The 20,812-nt window shown below is 45.2% G+C and overlaps 1 protein-coding gene across 2 annotated transcripts in view; it reads right to left on the minus strand.

The window, feature by feature from the left end:
• The window catches only part of CPED1 (cadherin like and PC-esterase domain containing 1), a 190,741-nt gene that overhangs the window by 20,867 nt on the left and 149,062 nt on the right, over window positions 1-20,812 (minus strand). The window contains exons 17-20 of one of the 2 annotated variants that reach the window (XM_060244835.1): window positions 15,767-15,884; window positions 11,677-11,813; window positions 943-1,163; window positions 50-151 (exon numbers count right to left, since the gene is read on the minus strand). In XM_060244835.1, coding sequence (XP_060100818.1) covers window positions 50-151; window positions 943-1,163; window positions 11,677-11,813; window positions 15,767-15,884 — 578 coding nt within the window. Of the gene's footprint in view, window positions 1-49; window positions 152-942; window positions 1,164-10,681; window positions 10,842-11,676; window positions 11,814-15,766; window positions 15,885-20,812 lie in introns of those variants that run through there. The other variant, XR_009555726.1, reaches the window with a different exon arrangement.

Raw genomic sequence — 20,812 nt, forward strand, 5'->3', positions numbered from 1 at the left:
TAGGGCTACTGCATATGAAGTATGCAAAAAATCTCAGGTTAAAACTTACCGCTTGAGCACCTTTTGAATAATAGTCAAGTGATTGAAATTAAGCCACTGGACACCACCAACAACTAATATAGTCTGCCCAGTATTCTCAAGTGGCTGTGATCTGAAATAAAATAAAAGGAAAGCTGAAACTAATTCTGCCTCAGAAAAGAGAGCAACGTTTTAAACATAATTATATTATACTTTAGGCATGTTAGTAATTTCTGGCCATGAAGGACTGAACTCATTTTCAGTTGCATAATACGGCTGAGCATAATTTTAACTTAAATTTGATTAGATACATGAGAGCATACGCTATGCCAATAATACAGAGCACTATTCCAGTGCACTGTACAGATATGAGGGGAGGGGCCTAGAGAATTAGCGGGGGGGGGGGGAATCCACTGCACCTTTTTCTGTTTTGCAACCTGTATCAGCAATACCCACATAATGTTTCTGAATGATATATTTGGACATGGGGAAGGAGAGAAAGGCATGGGTGCTAAATTAATTTTTTTTACACAAGCATAGAATGCTGTAAACCAAAAGGGAGTAACTACAACACTGGGATGTCGTATTCCTTCTTCTTTTCATTATAGACCATTGACTGCATCTCACCCTAATTCCTTTTCATTTTTGCCACTGCATTACATGAAAATTTATTTAGTGAAAAACTGTGGTTAGATTGTTGAACTAGGATTAGCAGACCTGCATTCAAGTCCCTGTTTGCCATGAAATTTATTAGGTGAATTTGGACCAGTTTTATAGTTGAGCATATCTTACAGGAATGCTGCAAGGGAAGAACCATGTCTGTCACCTTAAACTGCTTAGAGGTAGGTAAGATAAAAATGCAGTCAATAAATGAACCACTGTGAAAACTGCCAAAATAACCCAGCAATAGGAGTCCTACCATACCTGTGTAGCAACTGTTCTAGTGCTTCTTGAAAGGTTGGTCTTTGGTTTCCACTGATCCAAAATTGGGGATAATATGAGTAACTAATAAATGTATTTCCATTATTTATATTATGATAAAACTTCATATCATGGGCCTTTTGCCACTCTTGAAGGGTCTTGTTCAGTCTTTCTATCAGGTAATACATCATCCCTCTGTTAGTTGAATCACCAATGAAAAGAATCTATAAAGGAAAAACAGAAAATTTTCAGTAACCATTAAAAACCTTGCCTATTGCTAACTCCTGAGGTGATTTTATACCTATGCATGCTAATTTAATTGAGACAAATTACATGTTAAATTTGGCATTTGATCTCCATGGGGACTCTAGTCAGATGAGTTCCCCAAGGGAAAAAGCAAAGCAGAAGGAGAAACAAACTCAACTGGAAATGTACTGAGAATGCCTCAAAGGTCCAGCTATAGTCAGGGATTTTTTTGTGGCAGGAAATGCTTTGCATATTAGGCTACACCCCCCTGATGTAGCCAATCCTCCTGGAGCTTACACTAGGCCCTGTAAGAACAGCCCTGTGAGCGCTTGGAGGATTGGCTACATCACTGGGATGTAGCCTAATATGCAAAGCAGTTCCTGCTACAAAAAAAGCCCTGGCTGTAATAAATAAGATAAATAGTATCAAAAGAAATATATACACAATATAAATACAAGTGTACACAATAATGTAATTTAAAATATTGATCAAGTAGTTGAGAATCAGTTTTACATAAATTATTATAAGTCCCTCATATAAAGTTGATGATGAATACCAAGTGACTAACACAAGACTATACACATTTCAGCCTCAAAGGCCTTCTTCAGTGGTCAGTAATACACAACATAGGTAATTATGCTCACACATAAACCATCCATTATAGTATAATTATAGTATCAGTTTGGTGCCAGCTTGGTGTAGTGGTTAAGTGTGCAGACTCTTATCTGGGAGAACCGGGTTTGATTCCCCACTCCTCCACTTGCACCTGCTGGAATGGCCTTGGGTCAGCCATAGCTCTGGCAGAGGTTGTCCTTGAAAGGGCAGCTGCTGTGAGAGCCTTCTCCAGCCCCACCCACCTTACAGGGTGTCTGTTGTGGGGGAGGAAGGTAAAGGAGATTGTGAGCCGCTCTGAGACTCTTCGGAGTGGAGGGCGGGATATAAATCCAATATCTTCCTCTACCTCACAGGGTGTCTGTTGTGTGTGGGGGGGGGGGTAAAGGAGATTGTGAGCCGCTCTGAGACTCTTCGGAGCAGAGGGCGGGATATAAATCCAATATCTTCCTCTACCTCACATGGTGTCTGTTGTGGGGGAGGAAGGTAAAGGAGATTGTGAGCCGCTCTGAGACTCTTCGGAGCGGAGGGCGGGATATAAATCCAATATCTTCATCTACCTTACAGGGTGTCTGTTGTGGGGGAGGAAGGTAAAGGAGATTGTGAGCCGCTCTGAGACTCTTCGGAGTGGAGGGCGGGATATAAATCCAATATCTTCATCTACCTCACAGGGTGTCTGTTGTGGGGGAGGAAGGTGAAGGAGATTGTGAGCCGCTCTGAGACTCTTCGGAGTGGAGGGCGGGATATAAATCCAATATCTTCATCTACCTCACAGGGTGTCTGTTGTGGGGGAGGAAGGTGAAGGAGATTGTGAGCCGCTCTGAGACTCTTCGGAGTGGAGGGCAGGATATAAATCCAATATCTTCATCTACCTCACAGGGTGTCTGTTGTGGGGGAGGAAGGTGAAGGAGATTGTGAGCCGCTCTGAGACTCTTCGGAGTGGAGGGCGGGATATAAATCCAATATCTTCATCTACCTCACAGGGTGTCTGCTGTGGGGGAGGAAGGTAAAGGAGATTGTGAGCCGCTCTGAGACTCTTCGGAGTGGAGGGCGGGATATAAATCCAATATCTTCATCTACCTCACAGGGTGTCTGTTGTGGGGGAGGAAGGTGAAGGAGATTGTGAGCCGCTCTGAGACTCTTCGGAGTGGAGGGCGGGATATAAATCCAATATCTTCATCTACCTCACAGGGGGTCTGTTGTGGGGGAGGAAGGTAAAGGAGATTGTGAGCTGCTCTGAGACTCTTCGGAGTGGAGGGCGGCATATAAATCCAATATCTTCATCTACCTCACAGGGGGTCTGTTGTGGGGGAGGAAGGTGAAGGAGATTGTGAGCCGCTCTGAGACTCTTCGGAGTGGAGGGCGGGATATAAATCCAATATCTTCATCTACCTCACAGGGGGTCTGTTGTGGGGGAGGAAGGTAAAGGAGATTGTGAGCCGCTCTGAGACTCTTCGGAGTGGAGGGCGGGATATAAATCCAATATCTTCATCTACCTCACAGGGGGTCTGTTGTGGGGGAGGAAGGTAAAGGAGATTGTGAGCCGCTCTGAGACTCTTCGGAGTGGAGGGCGGGATATAAATCCAATATCTTCTTCTTCAAAGGATGTGTGAGCATAGTTATCATGTGACAAGACTCTTGGTTCACTTTATAAGCATACATCAAGTGACAGATATATGAGATAACACCACCTGGTCATGATTGATATATATATATTATTTATTATTTAGATGTGTTTCTAAAAACTATGTCATGCACTACTGATCACTAAAGAAGGCCTTTGAAGCCGAAGCATGTATGGTCTTGTGTTGGTCATTTTGTATTTAACATTTTTGTCATTTTGTATTTACTATCAACTTTCTCCATGCAAACTCCATTCTCAAAACATGTGGGGTTCTAATTCATATGGGGACATTTGTGACATCGGCTGTACTTGCAGGGCATGCAAAACGGAACTATTCTGCCAGGCTTTCAATTGAGGCGGCGGGCGTCCTACCCCATCGACTGGCCTCTGCGCTATGATACCATCTCTGCTGCATTACTGTCAACTATAGTCACAGACCTTATCGTGCTGCAATGTATTAACCATGCCACCATCTACAATTTGGTTTACAACTTGTGTATTGCTTGATATATTGCTATTTTATTTGCTTTTAACTGTATCATTTAAATTGTTATTTTAAAATGGTGTTATCCACCCTGAGCCCATTCTTGGGAAAGGGTGGAATACAAATTGACTAAAATAAATAAATAAATAAGTGTACTAATGTATTACCCATGCAATGGCCCACAGGACAAATAACATCCCTTGGGACTGTTTTGGGTTGGGAAAATGACACAGGGAGAAGGCACAAGCCTCTCCCTGTACAGCATGGTCCAAGTCTGAATCAGAGACCTGCACAACTGAGAATGTGGGGGTGATGGTGGCTGTGGTGGTCATGTGTCAACCATAACATATAGTTTGGCTCTAGATACACAAACAGATTACATCTGAGAGCTGTTGCTTAACTGGGTTGCGTATCATGCTGATATGCCATAAACAAATGCTATTAACATTGTCTATTGCACTGTCACATGTATCATAATGCACTAGGCTTCCCAATCCCCAGGTCCCAGAGGGGGATCCCCCGGTTTTACGGGCTTCCCCCCTCCCCCAGCCAGCTGGCCGGCGGGGAAAGCCCCTCCCCCACAGCCATCATGCACCTCCATGAACGATTCCCATAGGGAATGATGGGGAATTGATCCGCGGGTATCGGGGGCTCTGGGGGGGGGGCTGTTTTTTGAGATAGAGGCATCAAATTTTCAGTATAGCATCTAGTACCTCTCCCCAAAATACCTCCCGAGTTTCAAAAAGATTGGACCATGGGGTCCAATTCTATGAGCCCCAAAAGAAGGTGCCCCTATCCTTCATTATTTCCTATGGAAGGAAGGCATTTAAAAATTTGCGCAGTCCCCTTAAATGTGATGGCCAGAACTCCCTTGAAGTTCAATTATGCTTGTCACACCCTTGCTCTTGGCTCCGCCCCCAATGTCTCCTGGCTCCACCCCCAAAGTCTCCTGGCTCCACCCCCAAAGTCCCCGGATATTTCTTAAATTGGACTTGGCAACCCTATAATCCACACACTTACTTTCCAGATATTTGCATTCAATTTCTAATTCGAACAAGGCTAAAAGTACCTTAATACATGTGATCTGTGAACTGTCACTGTGCTTTGTTTTTAACACCTGCTTGGTTTGAAATAACAGAATATGCCACTTAGGGTTGCTAAGTCCAATTCAAGAAATATCTGGGGACTTTGGGGGTAGAGCCAGGAGACTTTGGGGGTGGGGCCAGAAGACATTGGGGGTGGGGCCATGAGCAAGGTTGGAACAAGTACAATTGAACTCCAAAGGGAGTTCTGGCCATCACACTGAAAGGGACTGCACACCTTTTCAATGCCTTCCCTCCATTAGAAATAATGGATAGGGGCACCTTCTTTGAGGGCTCATAGAACTGGTCCCCCTGATCCAATCCTTTTGAAACATGGAGGGTGTTTTGAGGAAAGGCATCAGATGCTATGCTGCAAATTTGGTGCTTCTACCTCAAAGAACACCCCTCCCAGAGCCCCAGACACTTGCAGATCAATTTCCCATTATTCCCTATGGGAATCATTCTCCATAGGCAATAATAGTGTCCAGTAGACATTTCCCTCCCCCCCCCCCCCGCCGCACTTTCTAAAGCTTTCTAAAGTGGGGGGGAGGGCCTCCAACCCGGAAAATCCCCTGCCCCCACCTGGGAATTGGCAACCCTCCCCCTCTCTCACACATGCACACACTTACTGCGTCTAGTTACTTGCTCTGAAAACAAAAGCAAAACAAATGGAAACTGCTGCTGCCCCATGAAGTGCTTCCTGTTTCCTACTTCCTGCTCAACTTAAAGGCACACAAACACAAATTTTTAAATGGGACCTGTTTGCAGGTTTCTAAACCTGTGGGAGCTGTAGAGGTAGGTGGTGGCTGTGGGGGCAGGGCTTCCCCCTGCCGGCCAGCTGGCTGGGGCGGGGGGAAGCCTGTAAAACCAGGGGATCCCCCGCTGGGACCTGGGGATTGGGATTGGGAATGCCACTTAAGCAATATAAAAGAGTGGCTAAATTCAGTCAGTGTAATTTGGTGATATGTAAGATTCTGCAGGCATACTGTACATGTACAACAGCAAGATGGGTGGATTCAGGTACATGGAAGCAGGATCAGATCTACATGTTTTTTGAGGGGGGGCAAAATTAAAAAATGGTGCCCCCTTATGGGCCCATTCTATTTTATAGGCCCATAAAATAGAACGGACTCCATGCCCAATTTGACTCTGCATGGAAGCTGCTGTACTAGCCACAAATATTCAGCACATGGAGAATCAATCAACTGTAATTCTAGCCAAGTGGTTAAATCAACATTTACGACTCCTCTGTTTCCCAGATTTATGAATGGCTTGATAAGGAAAGTTATAACGCCAGATTTACCAGCATGGTCAGAAACTATTAACAGTTGTTTCTTCATGCAGTTTTACGTACTGTACAAGATTATATTATTACTTCATAAGATTGTGTCTCCTCCATACATTCAGTAAATACAACAGGGATCTAGCACTTCTTGTTATAAATACTGACCATGAAACATCACTTCATGTCTGGAAAATGTGACTCAGTTGCAAAATTATAATGGAATTCACTTTTGCCAGAATCTCTTGCTATGAATTAGCTATCATGAGGGAACTGAAATACCCTTAACTACAAAACATCCATGTAGAAAAAATAATGTAAGTTCAAAGATTTCAGGTTTTCACGGCTGGTAACATCATTAGGGTTTGTAGAATCTTTCAGGCTCAAGTGCCATGTTCTACTGGAGAAAGTTTTCCTTCCAGACGTTTCGTTCTCAGCTGCGGAGAACATCCTCAGTGGCGTTGCAGCCGGAGCAGGTGCTCTGACCTTCTTCCGCAGCTGAGAACGAAACGTCTGGAAGGAAAACTTTCTCCAGTAGAACACGGCACTTGAGCCCGAAAGATTCTACAAACCCTAATGTAAGTTCATGTTTTAACAGGTAAATTTTAAATACTTTAGCAAATTTTATTTCAAAATTTTTCATGTTCTTAATCATATGTTGCTGAAAGGCATTCTTATTACTCTGTTAAAATGTAAATTGCTTTTTTGGAGTGATAAATAAAATGTATGTTTTGTCACCTTTCACTTTTGCTGTAATTGTGTAATGATTTATGCCCGGTTATATGAAAAACTACTTACTATTCAAGACCCGTCTCCCATTACAATTTTCTGAAAAATTGCCTTCTGCAATAATTAAAGCGTTACGCTTCAGCAAAGTTATAGAACTATTTTACGGTAAAAGTTAATTAACTATAAAGTTATATGAGGTTTTGTCACGCAGATGTAAAACCAATCAAGGCACCTTTTATTTGGATTTCACATCTTTTCGATAAAGTTAAACCCATGTCATTTCCCAAGTGGTTACCATCTAACAAGGGTAATATAGCCATACAGTTTCCCTTAGTAAGGAGTTCAAAGACAAATTGCTACATGAAATAAACTTAGTAAAAAACCCCAAAACATTCTCATCCAGAAACCTCTCTCAGTCCCTGTAGATGATTTTGCTTACACACCATAAACCTAAATAGATCCACTTATAAAATGCTGTAGGGAATTTATTTCCCTGTTTTCATCCAGATCCAGCCAATCTGGATCTATTCTTCTACCTCTGATGGTCCCAAATTAATCCCAAAAGGAAAAAAAAAATGTTTCAACATGCTCTCACATGCATGAAAGTGAAAAAAGCTGTTTGGATAAAGGTGGTTACAACTATTAGTGGGAAGCAAAATGATGGTGATCTGGCCCTGCAATTCGGAGCATACTCCGTGGTTCCTACAGAATTATATTTTTCATTCATTGATGAGCCATTATCTGTTGTGTTTGGTATAAACAGCTAAAAAGTGTTTTGCCTCTTCCTTTTGGTATACTATACCTAATATTACCTAATAATATACCCCCGCAGGCTCACCCAGGTGGGTAGTCCTAAGCCTGCAGCCAGCAAGGCTCCCCCCCACCCCCGTCTCTCTGTTTTTCAGATGTGTGCGCTGCCCTGCAGCCTCAGCACAGCCAGCCAGTCCCATCGGCCCTGCAGCTGTTGGTGCGTCCTCCGTCAACGGCATCTCGGCCCACAGGAACCTCCACACCCGTGCTTGCTCTCCCTGCTAGCAGATCAATAAACGTAGCCAAGTGCAGCCATCTCGTCTCCCGTGTCTTTTACTTTTCTCACCTCGCCCCAGCCCCTTGTATTCCATGCACACTCTGCTCATGGTCATCCCAAGGAAATGACTCTGTGGCTGGGGAGACTCTCGGGGCACCCACTTAGTGCAGTTGTGTGGGAGATGCAGTGGGCGATAGTGGGGGAGGGCGGGGGCTGATGGACGGCGAGGCAGACACTTGACCGGAGTTGCACTATGTGCCCACAACGCCTGGGTCTGTAATGCCTCTGACAGGGGCGGTTAGATCAGGGTGGGTGCCCACAGGAAAGGGGGGGCGGTCCAGGGAGTAGACTTGGCCGACCAAAAATAATGGTGCCTGGATGGCAGGCTCGATAAAGAGGGAAGCAGGGTGTGTGATCAGTCCTGCCGCAGGGCGGTCTCAAACCCACAGGCCCAGCATAATGAGGTGGGGGAGTAGCTTGCTAAGCCAAGCTGCCTTCGCTGTGTTCTGAGGCGGCTTACAGTTGCTACATGCTGGGGGGTCCCCTCCTAATCTTTTTCTGCGTTGTCTCTTTTTTTGTGTGTCTCCCCCCAGGACTTCAGCTCTGCCTGCCATTTTGTCGTCTTCCCCATGCCTTTTCCAACAAGTGAATGAATTTTTGAAGGGGTCCCGAGAGTGGTCCTGACAATACTGGTTTAATAATAGATTGAACATCAGCATACATGGGAGCGTGTGGTGTCCCACCGGTGGCCCCAGGTGTGTGAGCAGCTGCACTCACAGCATGCTCTTGTCCCTGGGAGACCTGCCCGCATGCCGATTGGCCTATATGTGAGCTCGCACATGCTCCCAATGCAAATGCCCCCCAAAGTCCTGCTGGGCGGTGGCCCATGCCCCCGCTTCCTCATCCTCCCCCATCGGCGACCCGGGGTCAGGGAGGCAAAGGTTATGAGGGGCCGGCAGGCATTGACAGGTGGCGATGTTGTGTAGCATGACACACACAGCAACCAGCTTGGCCACAGGCAGGGGTTGCATGCTGCGTTGGCCACCTGTGTGGTGCAGGCAGTGGAACCTCATCTTCAGCTGCCCGAAGGCACACTCGATGACCATGCGAGTGGCCCTGTGCACCTGGTTGTATGCTGCCCGGTCCTCGGGCAGGTAGGGCAGCAGCGGTCACCTGTGGAGGACAGGAAGCTGAGGACAGGGGATGGAAGGAGTGCCACACACCGCCATCTGGTGGCCTTACTTAGTAACCACCCCTGCCCATCCAGCCAGGCTGCCAGGAGGCAACTGAGGCCCGAGGACATGAAGATCTGGGCATCGTATACACTCCCAGGGAACTTCGCCACCAGATCTGTGAAGAGTCTCTGGTGGTCGCAGGATGCCTGTACGTTGAGGCTGCAGAAGTGGTGCCTGTTCTGGTACACCATGGGATCCTCTCGTGGGGCCAGCAGGGTGACATGGGTGCAGTCCACGGCCCCCACAACATTGGGGAACCCTGCAACCGCTGTGAAGCCATCTTTGGCAGCCCGCAGCTCCTCCTCACCTGTTGGGAACCGCACATGCTGCTGGATACACTGAAGCATGCTCTCTTAAAGGAGTGGAGGCAGCAGCTGGCCAACGACTGGAGACCTCCAGGACCTTGGCCACCACACCATGGAAGGAGCTGGTCGCCAGGAACAGCAGGGAGATGAGGATCCGCTGCAGAATGGGGATAGGACGGGGGCCGGTCACCTGGCTGCAGAGGCTCGCCCCGAGCTACTCACACAGGTCCTGGATGGCAGCACGGTCCAGGTGAAAGCAGTCCAGACAGGTGGCATCCTCGAGACGCAAAGTGCTCAGGCGGTCCCGGTACCTGCACACCCGATGGCGTCTCCACTGCCATCGTGCAACCCACACATAGAGAGCGGGGAGGATGTGCAGCACTCGCACCCGGGGGGCTCTGGCAGCAGGATGAGGGGGCACCACCCAACACAGTCCCCCATGGTCTGCGCACTGCGGCGGATGCTTCCCCAATGATTGCACAGCCACACCATGGGGCTGGGTGTGTGCATGAGGGGGGTGGGCCCAACAAGGCCTCATTTATGTCAGATCTGGCCCTCATAACAAATGAGTTCAACACCCCTGCATTAGAGATGGAGAGTTGTACGAATTGTGAATGGATTTGCATTATGCTTCAAAGTGTAAGGAATTTAATATGAATTAATGACACGTATTCGTATGAATTTTTTATCAAAAATTATTTGGAAATGAATATTGTAAAATTATATTGTCCTTATATTGACGTTATTTTATTAACGGTTGTTATTTTCTGGTTGTATCTTCTCCTGTGAATCTCCTCCATTTGGATCTCTCCTGGAGGTTGGCAGTCCTATTAAGTATACATATTTGCTTATTTCCCTTTACCCTTCCTTTTTGCCCTTTGTATAACTTGTCTTAGACTGTAAGCTTTGGTTTTAAATTGGTTTCACCTTGCAGAAATGTGATATAGTAAATATATATAGGGAGAGAGTGAAAGAGAAGGAACAAGAGGTATATGTTTTTATATCGTGCAGCATGCTTACTTTAGTTGTTCATTAACTGAACAGACTTGGTCCTAAGTATATTTTTAGTCATAGGGATAATGTACAGCAAACATTTTCTAATGTTTTCTTACTTACTTCTGGAAACTCGCATCACCAGAAATTGTAACTCAGTCACAGACTTCTGTCAATTGTTAGACAGTCACACCATGCCTATTAAGAAGAAATTGTGTTTCCAAGCAACCATCTTAGACTCTTCGCTATCAGAAAACTCAGCCTAGTGAGGTCCATCTGAGACCTGCACGAGAATGTGAAAGAACAGTTGGTAAGATTAGTGGGCAGAAGCATGGCCATGCATTAGGTATACAGCAAAAGAAAACAGTGCATGCAAAGTTTGTTTCAAGCTGTCACAAACAGAGAAGTCCATCGTATGGAACACATTACATCCAGTAAGATGCAACTTGGACCCATTTTATCTTGATATTAGAATGCTGTCCTTTGAAAGGCTGTTTGCAGTGGGCAGGGCTACAGTTAAATGAGGCTCATTTTGGTGCAAAAATAAAAAGTTGCCTTAGATCTACCAGTGTTTGTCTCTGGGCAGAAGGGTTCCATTCATGGAGCGCAACCTCCTTGCCTCCTCCCTCCCACATCAGCCCGAAATTAGCCCTGAACTCTTGTTCCTGGGGGAGATGCAGGCACTCAGGATTGGGAAGGTGCATGTCAGGTTGCTTCAGGAGGGGGAGGTAAGAAAATTGCCCTCTGTGAGTAGTAGATCTAATATCTAGTGGATATATTAATATATCACTAAGATATAGCAAATATAGGCACACACGCACATATATGCAAAATAAATTCAAACAATTCCTTTAATGCAGAGATAAACAAGTGGGGAGGGACGGTGGCTCAGTGGTAGAGCATCTGCTTGGGAAGCAGAAGGTCCCAGGTTCAATCCCTGGCATCTCCAAAAAAGGGTCCAGGGAAATAGGTGTGAAAAACCTCAGCTGGAGACCCTGGAGAGCCGCTGCCAGTCTGAGAAGACAAGACTGACTTTGATGGACCAAGGGTCTGATTCAGTAGAAGGCAGCTTCATATGTTCACTATTAATGCGTGTATCTTATACCAAATGTACATACCTTTTTTCTTTCTAGACACTGCTGGAGTTTCAGTTTGTTAATGACAGGGTATTGACAATTGCGGGGCTGCCATGCTATTTGTCTCCAGTCACAGGTTCTGTTGTCGGAACAACTTAGGCAAGGAACAATCCATTGTCCTGGAAAACAGATCACCGCCATGTTTTTTTTTTCATTTTCATTTGGATGTTAATTAGTCACATATGTACTTGTTACTCTGAAGAGTAAGAAGATATTCATGGGTACAGAGAATATGAGTATGAAGATGTCCTCCTTGGGAAGACTTTTGCTTATGCCACCAAACAAGAAAGGAGTATTTAATAACACTGGAGACCAATGTTCTCTCTAAGCTGCAGAATCTTGTGAGCAAAAATTCTACTTTGTGAGCTCCTGGTGTTAAAGTTTTGAGCTACTGCATAAATTATTGTGCTCTGGGGTCATCCTTCCTAAGCTAAGACTAGGGTTGCCAAGTCCAACCCCAGAAATATATGGGGACTTTGGGGGTGGAGCCAGGAGACACTGGGGTGGAGCTAGGGGGGAAACGGCGCCGGGGAGCATGGCGAGCCGCCCCGCAGCTGCTGCCCCTTCTCCGCTCGCCGTGGCTGCTCCTCCGAGATGGGCTCAAGCTGAGCCCATCTCAGAGGAGCAGCCATGGCAAGCAGAGAAGAGGCGGCAGCGGCGCGGCAGCCTCGCCCGCTCTGCCTCTGGGGTGGAAGCGGAGGGGGGGTGGAGGCGGGCCAGGGCATGGCGAGCCGCAAGTCCGGGTCCTAGAAGGGCCTGGATTCATGGCTCACCATACTCCTGGCCTGCCTCACCCTCCCCTTCTCTGGTTTTACCTGCGCTGCTCTTGGCTGCTCCTCTGAGAGGGGCTCAGCTTGGGTCCATCTCGGAGAAGCAGCTGCGGTGGGCAGGGAGGGGGCGGCAGCGGCGTGGCACCCAGGATCGGGCAGCTCGCCATGCTCCCTGGCGCCGTTTCCCCCCCTCTCCCTGCTTCTGTTTTTTTGGGGAGCAGGGGAAGAGGGTGGAAACCCTGGGGTCCCCCGCCAGGGCGGGAGGGTTGGGAAGCCTAGCTAAGACAAAACTGTGCGAGCTGGAAGCTAAAAATCTGTGAACTAGCTCATGCTAACTGAGCTTAGAGGGAACACTGCTGGAGACTATTCCTCAGTGTAGAATGCAGAAAAAAATAAAAGCACTGAAAGGACAGTTGATACAATAACATATATATGCTGCCTAAATTGATGACTTAAACTTGTGAATGAGTTGCAGATCAAATGTCATATACAGAATGTTCATAACAGTTTACATCATCTTAATGTTTGAGATTCAGAAACAATGAAAATGGTTTATATATTTTACTAAGAAGTAAGTAACGGCTTATCAAGTAGTGGACAGACACACAGTGCTGGTGAAATGGAGATACCAAGGGGCCCCAACTACCTAACTCTTGTGAAGGGCCCCCCTTTATCTCCAGAAAGGCCATGATTCAAGAGACCCTTCCATAGCCCTCTTGCCTGGATGCCTCCACCATATCTCAGTTCATCGTATGGATGAGAGCAATCTGGTCTCCAACTACATATTGCCTTGTTTACTCTACCAGAATCTCTGTTCATCCTTGCTGTCATGTAGCAGTCATCAGGAGATACCACTGCCTTGAAAGAATCTCTGTTGAATGAGCCCAACATTGCAGTGATGTTGCCATTTCTGAATAACATCTCTTACCATCATGAGAATAAAGGATTAAGAGGGTTATTGCTGAAGGTTTGGGGTTGGAGAGTTCTTTTTTTAATGTTGGCAACAGGAACAAAACCCCTCAATATTTATAAGAATGGGCGTTTTCGCACTGACCTTCAAGTAGCGCGACCACCCTCTTCACACCGGAGGATCTGCCCGGATTTCGCACAAGAAGCGCCGGCGCACCCAAAAGAGCCGGCTACTTCCGTCGCGAAACCCGCTCAAACGGAAACTGCCAAGAAGCAGGAAAACATTTGAGCGGGTTTCGCGACGGAAGTAGCCGGCTCTTTTGGGTGCGCCAGCGCTTCTTGTGCGAAATCCGGGCAGATCCTCCGGTGTGAAGAGGGTGGTCGCGCCACTTGAAGGTCAGTGCGAAAACGCCCAATATTATTTGTTCTCTCATCTCAGTGCAGCTTAGCTGGAGTAGGACATTACTGGCTATGGTAGACTTCATAGTAAAAAATGAAGAAGACGTAAGACTGCTACAGTTCTATCCTAAGCACAATTATACCCAGGGCCTTTTTGTAGAAAAAGCCCAGCAGGAACTCATTTGCATATTAGGCCACACAACCTGACATCACCATTGTTCCACACAGGGCTTTTTTTTTTATTCCACACAGGACTTTTTTGGTTGTGGAGAAATTGATGTTCCACTAACTGAAAAAAGAAAGTGAAGTAGTGATTACTTTCTTTTTGAACAGCTTGTAAGCATACAAATAAATTTTGTTGCCCTAGAAGTGAGTGATGCTTTAAAAGGTAAACTCACTGCCAAAACCATGTAGCCTCTTCGGAAGCCGGTTTCAAAATCCAGTAAATCAAAATGATACGAACAATGTTTGTCTCATCTTTACTCCTGGGACAGTTAGCATCACCCTGATAGCTCAGAAAAGACTTTAACCGTTTTCGCACACAGCTCACCTCGCAGTCACAATCCTGTTCCCTCCGCAGCGTCTGGTTGGATTTCCCACTATCTGCGCCGAAGTTACAGGAAGTGCTGCAGCTTTTGCGTAGCAAACGTAAACCGCTAAAACCCAGTTTACGTTTGCTACGCAAAAGCCGCAGCACTTCCTGTAACTCTGGCACAGATAATGGGAAATCCGACAGATGCTGCGGAGGGAACAGGATTGTGACTGAGAGGTAAGCCGTGTGCGAAAAAGGTCTAGCTCTTTAATTCCATCCTTATGGACCATAACTATTGCAGCTGAGAACCCATGACCCAAGGCATGGTCCTTGTCTCAAAAGAAGAGATAGAAAGAGCTTTTCAACTTGTTATGCAGTCATGGGAAGCATGGCTCTACCACCTGCCAGCAGACCAAAGCATGTGTTGCTCAAGACAGTGGGGTCCACCTTCTACCAGTGTTGCAATAGTCCTCTGGCAGCAAAGAACGTACAGCATTCTCTGGTTGTGGCTTATAAGTACTAGTGGAGAGGACTAAAATAAAGGTGTCAGTGAGTGAGACACATGCATTTCATTAAGGCTCTTTCATTTTACCTGACGGTTCCTCAACCGGAAAGCCAGTTTGGTGTAGTGGTTAAGCGTGCGGACTCTTATCTGGGTTTGATTCCCAACTCCTGCACTTGCATCTGCTGGAATGGCCTTGGGTCAGCCATAGCTATCACAGAGCTTATCCTTGAAAGGGCAACTTCTGAGAGAACTCTCTTTGGTGGGGGGGGGGAAGGTAAAGGAGATTGTGAGCCGCTCTGAGACTCTTCGGAGTGGAGGGCGGGATATAAATCCAATATCTTCATCTACCTCACAGGGTGTCTGTTGTGGGGGAGGAAGGTAAAGAAGATTGTGAGCCGCTCTGAGACTCTTCAGAGTGGAGGGCAGGATATAAATCCAATATCTTCTTCTTCTTCTCAAGATGCTAGGGTTTTGCCACTGTAGTAGCCAAAGGCTGAAGCAAAAAAGCTGGAAAGACCCTTTCCCTTCCTATTTCTGATTTTGTCTTTCTCAGCCTGACACTAAGTAAAGGTAGGGCCTCCTCCATAACATTAAAGCTTCTTTCACTAGGTACTTGTCTGTCTACATGTACTACTCTTTATTTCACGTATTTACTACTCAAGTTATTCACAGATCTTTAACACCGTTACAAGTATACTGATTTTGATGGTAGGAGAGATTATCTAAGCTCAGTAAATGCAGTATTAAAATATAATTATACGTGCCATTTGCATTATGTTGTGAAAGAAGCACACATAAGTTTTGACTTAATATTGTCACATCTTAAGAATATTAAGATTATGAGATCTGGTTGTTTTTTTTTAATTTAACACAGTGCCTGCAACAGAGTCAAGAATCTCCATCCTAGTTGAAATAGAACATATTTTCAAAGATGTAGAAAATGTATCAGGCACAAACCTTGTGTATCCCCTGTTTCACAAGTTTTCAACTGTGGCTGTGAAATGGCTGATAGGTATTCAGCAGACAGAGGTTGCAACCCACAGGATTCCTTAGGATGAATCAGTGAACCACAATCCTGATTTAAAATATGAACATGAGGTTGATTAATATGCAGCAGTTACTTAAGCACACAGAAAGTATGCTGGACAAAATAGAATCATAGAATTGGAAAGCACCTCCAGGGTCATCTAGCCCAACTCCCTACACAGTGCAGGAAATTCACATATACCTTCCTTCCACACATACATCCCCAGTGACTCCTGCTCCATGCCCAGAAGATGGCAAAAACCTCCAGGATCTCTTGCCAATCTATCCTGGAGAAAAATTGCTGACTGACCCCAACGTGTCAATCAGCATTTCTTTGGGTGTATAGGAAGCGGCCACAAGAACTAAGCATTGTTCTTTCTGCCCTCCTTCTCATGATCTGTCTAATTCACAAAATCAGCATCGCTGTCAGATGGCCATCTAACCTCTGTTTAAAAACCTCCACAGGAGGAGATCCCACCACCTCACAAGAAAGCCTGTTCTACTGAGAAACCACTCTAAGGCCCTGTTCACACAGCATGTCGAGTCCGTGTTAAATTCCGTGTTAAATCTGTTCCGAATAGCTTTGCCCCGGATATTATCGATCAGACTGCCATACTGCAATTTGAATCACTCTGCAGTGAAACCGTCTTCTGCCGTCCACATGACGGCACCATGCAGTTCTTCTCCCCCTCCATTATTATGCGCATGCACGCATTATGCGCATGTGCATAGGTTAAAACATTAAGTGGTTATGCGGTTATGCGCATTTCGCTAATTAGTAAAAAATATGGCAACCGTAAACTGGATGTCTGAGGCTCCTTTTGCTCTGGGACAGCCTTCAGACATCCGGAAGTTGGTTAATATCACAGCAGAACTATCCAGATGGAGAAAACTATGAGCTGAAACCAGAGAACTCAAAAAACACCACAAAGGAGCAGGTAACAAAATAATCTGGTTCCGGGAAGGATAGGGGTGGGGCTACCACGAGTTAATACCGGGAGGCAGATGTTGCTGTCTGATCAGCCACTTTAAATCCAGAAGGAAACAGCAGCGACACCTGATTATACTGTGCGTCTGAACAGGGCCTAATCGTCAGGAAGTTCTTCCTAATGTTTAGCCGGAAATTCTTTTGATTTAATTTCAACCTGTTGGTTCTGGTCCAACCTTCTGGGGCAACAGAAAACAACTCCACACCATCCTCTATATGACAGCCTTTCAAGTACTTGATGGTGATTGTATAACCTCTCAATTATCTCCACTTCAGGCTAAACATACCCAGCTTCTTCAACCTTTCTTCATAGGACATAGGAGGCTTTAAAAGGAGAATGGGACAGGGAAGTTATTTCAAATCTATATTGTTGTTTTCTGGTTTCTACTGTCCTATATCAATTTGTTTTAACATTTATTTTTGTTAATTTGTATTCCACCCTTTCCCGTGAGCAGGCTCAGGGCGAATATGGTCACCTCAAGATTGGACTACTGTAATGCCCTCTACATGGGGCTGCCCTTGTCTTGAATTCGGAAACTGCAGCTGGTGCAGAATGCAGCAGCCAGGCTGGTATTGGGACTTTCCATGTGGGAGCAGATACAGCTGGGGCTGCAGGAGCTGCACTGGCTGCCGGTAGTATACCAGATTCGCTACGAGGTGCTGGTCACTACCTTTAGCCCTATATGGTTAAGGACCTGTCTACCTTAGGGACTGTCTCTCACATGTTCCCCAGAGGGTACTCAGATTTGGAATGCAGAACCTACTATTGATCCCCGGGCCGAGGGAGGCAAGATTGAAAACCACCAAGGAAAGAGCCTTCTCAATCACTGCCCCCTGTTGGTGGAACCAACTGCCAGAGGAAGTTAGAGCCTTGCAGAATCTTGCCCAGTTCCGCAAGGCCTGCAAGACAACATTATGTAAGCTTGCCTTTAATTGAATTGCTGATATAGTAGCATAAAAGGATACCTAAGAACACTGAATGCCATCAGAAACTAAATGATATTAGCACCAACATTGTTTTAATTGCCTGTACTGTTGATCCGATGAATTGTTTAAATGTTTAACTGATTGAATTGGACTGTTATTATGATTTATTTTATTGTTGTGAGCCACCCTGAGCCTGCATCGGCGTGGAGAGCGGGATATAAATCTAATAAATCAAATCAAATTATGGTGTGACGTTCAGCGGACAAGGATCCATGATCCCTCAGGATTGCATGAATTGGTTCCTACATAGAATACACTGCTGAGATCGGGGGGAGCCTTCCATACATTGTGTGATTTGTGTAAATTTGTATACTGTGTCATATTCCTTGTTGCCACTACTGTATGCTTTTTGGTTTTGTATTCAGTTCCATCATCAGCCTATCAGGTTTGAAAAAGAGCCACTCAAAACGTGACATTTCTCATCAGGAGAACGCGTCATTTTCAATACTCTACATGGTCCACTTTTCTCAGAAGTGCACATCAAGTTGTACATTAGCACATCAGAAATAATTGAAGTGAGACTATTGGAAGTTGGGACTGTACCTTATTGTGCTTTCATATATTGGATTGCTTTAATATTTCTTTTGGTTCTGACCACACACCGGAGAAGACAGGGACTGGATTTCTGTATAGAATAAATTGGCTTCTTATGTTCTTAAGGTACATGAGTGATACTTAGTGGTCATAGTCAGTGGTTCTTTCCACTTTTCATGCCTGTGCCCACAAGCTGGCTTCCCCCTTTTTGTTGCTGATTCATTGTATTGGAAGATAGTAAAAGGCAGATTGTACAACCGCTGTGATCTGGGCCTCCATGGAAAGTGAGGCATCCAGTATCACTTCCAGGCTCTTCACCTTCTGGACCGGCACAAGAGGTGCACCATCCAGGGTTGTGAGTCGGATGCCTGACTCTAACCCCCCATGGCTCAAGTACAAGACCTCCGTCTTAGCTGGATTAAGCTTCAGCCGACATAACTGCAACCATCCACCCACAACTTCTAAGGCCCTGGTCAGATAATCTGGGGTGGAGTCTGAATGGCTATGCATCAACAGATAGAGCTGCGTGTCGTCTGCATACTGGTGACAACCCAGCCCATAACCTCGAGCAATCTGGGCAAGGGGGAAGCATATAGGTGTTAAACATCATGGGTGAGATTATAGTTCCCTGAGGCACACCACATTCAAGAGGATGTCTACTTGCCAAGCACCACCCTTTGTCCCTGATCATGGAGAAAGGAAGAGAACCACTGTAAGGCAACCCCCTGAACTCCAATGTTGGCAAGGTGGTGGGTCATTAGATCATAATTGGCCATGTCAAATGCTGCTGATAGATCTAAAAGCAGCAGCAGAACTGACCTGCCTTGATCCAGATGCCTTCTGAGATCATCTGTGAGAGCGACCAGAACAGTCTCTGTTCCATGACCAGGGCGGAAGCCGGATTGGAATGCGTCAAGGGGACATGTATCCTCCAGGAAAGCTTGGAACTGCTTCACCACTGCTTTCTCAATTACCTTACCCAGAAATGGCTTAGCCATCTTATTAAACTTCTATACACAGAACAGCAGTCTTGGAGGAAGGGAAAGGTCTACTTTGGATTGAGTCTATGGTGATGGTCAGTTTTAAACCTCTTTCTCCCCTTTGTCTTTTTTCAGATTATAGTAATATATCAGCTAATGGTGTTCTTTCCCTGTATGTTCTTCTCTGCTGGGACAAATAGCACTTCCATCGTAAAAGGACCTGGAAGGGAAGAAACTCCCTCACCCCAGCTGCTTTTTAGAGTACTTTAATGAGACAGGAGATCCAGTCACAGATATCAAACATATAATCTATTTTGACCTTGAATCATTTCCAAAATTAAGTGTGGGTATTCCCTAGTTTTTCAACAAAACAATTTTATATCAAGGTCCATTCTGTGTATCCAGTCATAATGTTTTTGCTAAATTAAATTGCCAATGGACCAATTATAAAACAAAGACAACCTTTCTTTGTGATTTATAAAGTTCTTCTCAAGACGATGAAAGCAGCCAAGGCACCGGACTTTTGGAAAGGTGATCCAAGATTTCCCCAAAACAAAAGGGACAACTCTATTGGTTTCCTAAGCAAAGCTTTAATGTAAAGACTAATTTGAGAGGATAGGGATAATTCAAACATTTTCACCCGTTTGAAGCAGTATGCTAATGGAACAGCATAACTGAAATATTTTATGTTGCAATGCAAAATTCATAAGGTTTTTAGCAACACTCTTCCAGTTGAGATTTGGCCCAGTGAAATTTTGTTCTCTGTCTTTTCAGAATTATATGGATAGGAGAATGCTACAATGTGATGTAGACTGTCGTTTCTGTGGAAAACTGAGCCCATAATTCCAAGAGTGTTACTGACACCAGTAGTATTATCAAAAGCTTCTACCATGCGACATAACAATTTGCACAAGGCTTCGCAGGAAAATTCCAAATTCCTGAACAAACTGCAACTGCTGTCAACAAAGTGCCACAAAATAACTTAGGGATTTTTTTTTTTTTCATTTCTAGTGAACAGTGCAGGCTTTTCAGAAATGTGCAATAATCTTTGCTTTCAAATGTATTATGGTTCAACATCATTATTAAGAGGGCATTTGTGAAAATTTGCTTACAACCCCCCCCCCCCCCCCCAAAAAAAAAAAAACCATTTTAAAAAGAATATCTGAGTTCCAATCTCCTGAGGAGGATGAATGCAGAAAATATGCAGTACACAAGGGAGGGCCAGTGCTTTACGATCAAAGCCAGTTTTAATATTGCCTTGTAAAATGGATTGGACAAAGGTCAGCCACACACATTTACTTTACATAAGATACCCAAAGGATTTTATTAACAATGTGTGGATTCAACAGGTTCCTTAAAGGTACTTGCGGTGCTGCCATAACCCTATTGCTTTATCCAAAGATGAAAGTTCATGAAACTTCACAGAAGTATCAGGCACTCTCAGGATGAGAGGCAAACAAAGGATATTTATTTCTTCGGGTCAATCAT

This window comes from Heteronotia binoei, chromosome 8 (assembly GCF_032191835.1).
Source record: "Heteronotia binoei isolate CCM8104 ecotype False Entrance Well chromosome 8, APGP_CSIRO_Hbin_v1, whole genome shotgun sequence".
Classification (NCBI taxonomy): Eukaryota; Metazoa; Chordata; class Lepidosauria; order Squamata; family Gekkonidae; genus Heteronotia; species Heteronotia binoei.